Here is a 5,000-nt window from a genome sequence, read left to right as displayed (position 1 = left end):
GCCCAGGCTGCGATAGATCAGCAGGATGACGATGGTGAAGGGCGACTCGGGCACGGAGGCCACGCGTCTGGCCGCCGTGTATTCTCTCGTGTGATTGGCTGAGATGCTGATGGGGGCCGTCGCCGCATGCTGAGACCCCGGGGCTGAAAGGTAGAAGCGGGCGTGAGCGATTGAATGAGAGTTCAGAGTGATCGTGCAGCGCTATCGTGCGATTTGTCTCTTACGTTCTTTCTCCGTCCGCTCCTTCTCCTTCCTGCCGTGCTGCTGCTGCTGCCGCTGCGGCACCAGAGCAGCAGGGGGCAGCATCACGTGGGTGAAGGGGTCCCACGGCGCCTGACCCCGGAACAGGGTGGTGTGGTAACGCGGGAATCGCCTCCGCACGTGGGTGTGGTTCTCCACGCGGTCCAGGTTCATGACTGGAACACACAGAACAGGAAACAGTGAGGTCACAACGCAAAGAACTTTGGATCAAAGCTTTAAATCCTCTTTGTTTTCACTCTAATTAACTCCATTTCTTGCCATCCGCCAACAAGTTCAACAACTGAACTCTCCCGGATCAATGCTGTGTTTCTACTGAAGAAGAAGGAGACGAAGAAGAAGAAGAAGAAGAAGAAGACGAAGACGAAGATGAAGACGAAGACGAAGACGAAGAAGAAGAAGAGCGATGCAGGTGGAAACATAAAGCGCTTTCCTGGTTCATATTAGATTTAGGATGGAAGCTGATAGCTCCGCCTCCTATAAGTGAACGGCTAATTTATCCTCTGGGGATTTGGTGGGAGGAAAAATCCATGAAGACACACACACACACACACACACACACACACACACACACACACAGGAGCAGAGACACTGGTGTGTTGGAGGAAATGAGGTTTGTGAGCAGGAAGTTGTTGGTCAGTGTGAGTGTTCAGTAGCAGGTGTGTGTGTGTGTGTGTGTGTGTAGTCCCTCACCTATGTTTGGAGACACCAGAGCCACGGGGTTGAGGTAGGTGAGCTTCATGTTCTGGGCCAGGTTCTGGGCGTAGAGCTCCAGCAGCTCCGTCAGGCCGGCCGGTCCTCCTCCCTGAGCGTGGGTCTGGGTCTGGGTCAGCGCTCGCCACAGCCCGGCCGCGCTGGGACCCAACAACACGCTGCAGCCCCGCAGCACGTTCTGGAAGCAGCACAGGAAGAAGATGAAGATGATGAACACATCCCCCACATTACAAACACCTTTGACCCTTTATTGGCCTGTGTTGACGAAGGCTGCCCAGGGCCGGCCGGAGGGCTGCGACCTGCTTTTAATAAAGCATCACAGCCACGCAGGAAGTTCCTCAGAAAACAGAGAATCATATCAGAGCACTGAAGCTTTCAGTATCTAGGCAACCACGACATCTGACGCCTGCTGTACATCCAACACACGACGCAATTAACAGATTCAATATCTTTGTTGCTTGTCTGATCGTTTGATTCCACACACACACACACACACACACACAAACACACACACACACACACACACACACACACACACACACACACACACAGCCCTACATGACCTCATTCCTACAGCGTTTCCTTACAGTCAGACGCCTTTCAAACGTCGTGGCTCCGTTTCAAGTGTTAGTGATTCTGGGCGGGGGGTCGGGTGATGGACAGACTGGGCTGCAAAATGTTCCCGGCAAAACAAAGGGTAATATCAAAGAAAGAGGGAGGGAGGGAGGGAGGAGGGAGGAGGGAGGGAGGGAGGGCGAGCAGAGAAAGTGCTGGATCGGTGCACTAGAGCCAATAAAGCACTGCAGCCTCACAGAAAGCTCCAGGGAGACGGGATAAGAAAGAGAACCTTCAGATCAAACAAGGGACAGAAGTGAGGAGGAAAAACAAAACGAGGCAATAAGGAAGGGAGGAAGTTAGAGTAAGGCTTCTACACAACAAGACATCTTCCTCACAGTCACAGTTATGGAAAGGGTAAGAGAATGGAAGACAAAATAGGAGAGAAGAGAGAGAGAGAGAGAGAGACAGAGAGAGAGAGAGAGAGAGAGAGAGAGAGAGAGAGAGAGAGAGAGAGACCAGGACAAAGCTTCTGTTGGTCGTATCCAAACTATTCACAGCAAATTAACTTAGCAAGCGAGGGTCAATTTAGGTTAAAATTCCCATTTAAGAGTCGACAGAGGAGAGGACTCATGAATCAAACAGTGAGCAGGCTGATCCTGACAGGCTGCTCCTGACAGGCTGATCCTCATGTTTGACTTCCAGCTGAGTTAAGACTTTAATATCAGACCTTCATAATCATACCTGCATTAATATTTAAAATCCACCCTCCTGCATTAAAAATCTGCCTCTACTTTGGGGGAAGAGTGTAAAGGAACGAGGCTTTCATATTGGAATGTGACCCCAGTGTGAGGATGAAGGTCTACCATCTTCCTCTTCTTCATTCATGGCAGCGTTTCCTCATGTAGTTGCACTTCTGTCCTCCCTCCTCTCTGCAGCCACAGGGCTCTGTTACATCTGCCGGGTTACTATAGTAACCGTGTCTTGCATTACCTTTTGGTGCGGCCTTAATGGCTGCCGTCTGAAACAACGTGTCCGCTTACACCGCTGCTGCTGCTGAGGGACGACGGCTGAAGCTGAGACGCCTCGTTAGCTCAGGATGACAACAAGCGGGAGAGCTCTGGGTGCTAATGGACAAAGGTTGAGGTTAGATGTCTGGCTAGGTTGAGCTTTTCCTTCCAGAAAGCCTCAGATGTCACTAGGAATCGGTACTGTGCTGCCGTGGCAACCCATAGGCACTTTTCACCACAAAAAAGCCAACGTGCGGCGTGTTAGCGAGCCGCTAATGGCCGCGTCGCAGATGTATTGTCAGGTGGAGCAGTTAAGTGAAATGTCAGACAGGAAGGGTTTTCATTTCAGACACTATGGGATGTCATTAATGTGAACGCTGTGTTGCTATAGGAACCGAGAGTGTCGGCCTAAGACACTGTATTGATCTCATGAAGCCACGGCAACGGACTGAAGCTCAAACTGTCAGTCTGCATCTCCAGCTCCAGCGTGTGTGTGTGTGTGTGTGTGTGTGTGTGTGTGTGTGTGTGTGTGTGTGTGTGTGTGTGCTGTGTTCAGGTGCTCACTGCATGGTGGTAAACAACAGTTAATGAGTCCTGGCTCACACACACACTCTCACACTTATGAATGCGTGAAGAATCAAATATTTGTCTGGACAAAGTACTGGGCGTTACAACAGTTTCTATAGCAACCCAGAGCTGGATAACCATGACGTTATCAATGAGTGAGCTGAGGCGGTGTCTGATCCCTGCCCTCTGTTTGAGCTCCAGGGGTGTGGATCCTCCTGCCATCAGGAGGCTCAACTCCTCTTGTTAAACCTGAGTAAAGCTCCTCCTGACCGCAGTCACAGCTGGGGAGGATGTGACACATCTGGCATCAGGAAATATTAACCATTTAAACCCTGAGGGAAGAATACTACTTTTACAATATCTGCACATTTCTCTACTGAGCTCCTTTTGGCAGTCAGCATCGCATTTAATGCTTTTTTCCTGGAGGCCTGCAGTGATAAATGTGGAACGTTCACACAGCAGCTTGTTCAGTGTCTGGGCCGTGAAGCTTCATGGTCAGCTGAAGGCTTTACAGAGCTTCTCCACCAGGGGACGCCGGCTGTCATAATTGCCCTGCGACCTGGAGGATGCTGGCCAAACACACGCAGACCGGCGTGGTGCTTAGGTGTTGTGCGACATGTTGATGTGAACACAGAAGTACTCAGACTCAGATAGAGAGGAAGCTTCAGAGGAGATAAGGACAGACGAGTTTGTTACTGGATGCTTCTCTCTTGGTGTGAACCTCAGATCTGCTTCATCACACCGCCAACATAACGGAAAATAACAAAAAGCTAAATCCGTCCCCAACACCATGTAGGAAATGTTTGAATGACAGCCAAGACAATTAAACCTTTCTATTTGTTATTAGAATTCAATCCATGAAGAGAAAATTAAATGCCAGGAGTGCATGTTGATTTTACATCCCTATTACCATAGTAACCCACAATTTGTCATTTCCTGTCACGCACCAGTCTGTAGCTGGAAGAGTAAGAGTGAGATCCACTTCACATCTCCATGAGGGTTTGAGTTAATCCACTTAATCCTGATGTTTGGACACTTAAACATGAGGTTAGATAAACATGAACATCCAAATGCTCAAGCTGTTACCATGGAGATGTCAGTTAGCGCCGTGACAAAGACAGAAACGTGTTCAAATCCGCTGTTGGCTGAAAGCGACGCATCAGGAGAAATGAGACGCGGTGTCATATTTCATGAGCCTGTCACCTCATCGCCATAGCAACATCACCTTCAATTTCAGAGAAGATATTTCATTAAACTGTGTGTGGAGTGACTGGAGCTGCATCCCATAAACGTGCACTGCATCTCACACACACACACACACACACACACACACACGCACACACACACACTTTGGACCAGAAGATATTTCTTGTAGGTTGATATTTGTGGTTTCTCCTGAAAAATGCACTAAGTATCATTTTTCCTTAGCAATGAATCAAGCTGGACACATCCGTCAGCCTCTCAGAGCTCAATCGCTATGGTTACTGCTCACAATACTTCAATTATTGTGAATGTATTGTGATTAAGGTGAGAATATGACACAGCTGTGCAGACGGAGGGACTTGATAAGATTCCAACTCGTACACTTACCTTTACATTCATTTACTAACTCGTGATGTTTCTTTGCACTTTTGGTCATTATTGAGATTGTTCAGTCATTTCCACCTCACAATGAAGGAGCAGTGACTCCTTTCTCAAGACACGGTCGCCCTCTCCTCTTCCTACCTCGTTGAAGTGAGCGTCCTGGGTGGCCGTGAGTCCGAAGCCGCTCTGTTGGGTCTCGAAGGTCAGCAGGCGGGACAGCAGCCGCTCTGCGATCTGTAAGTCGTTGCCATAGAGACGAGCGGTGGACTCGGTGACATCGCGGAGCTGGTGGGCCACCTTCTTCTCCATGAT

At 49.3% G+C, this 5,000-nt stretch overlaps 1 protein-coding gene across 1 annotated transcript in view; it reads right to left on the bottom strand.

Annotated features, from left to right (window-relative positions):
• LOC142989460 (cadherin EGF LAG seven-pass G-type receptor 3-like) overlaps positions 1-4,922 on the bottom strand; it is a gene marked incomplete at its 5' end in the record, with an annotated part of 15,363 nt that extends 10,441 nt beyond the window's left edge. Inside the window, 4 exons of the mRNA XM_076138990.1 lie at positions 1-143; positions 225-416; positions 952-1,150; positions 4,830-4,922. The exon at positions 1-143 is cut by the window's left edge and continues 44 nt beyond it. Coding sequence (XP_075995105.1) covers positions 1-143; positions 225-416; positions 952-1,150; positions 4,830-4,922 — 627 coding nt within the window. The remainder of the gene's footprint in view (positions 144-224; positions 417-951; positions 1,151-4,829) is intronic.
• Between the last annotated feature and the right edge of the window lie 78 nt (positions 4,923-5,000).

This window comes from Genypterus blacodes, unplaced genomic scaffold (assembly GCF_046128005.1).
Source record: "Genypterus blacodes isolate CSIRO-AG114 ecotype Tasmania unplaced genomic scaffold, CSIRO-AGI_Gbla_v1 ptg000427l_1, whole genome shotgun sequence".
Lineage (NCBI taxonomy): Eukaryota > Metazoa > Chordata > Actinopteri > Ophidiiformes > Ophidiidae > Genypterus > Genypterus blacodes.
Note: the sequence above shows the minus strand (reverse complement) of the source record. Positions and strands in the feature narration are given on the sequence as shown.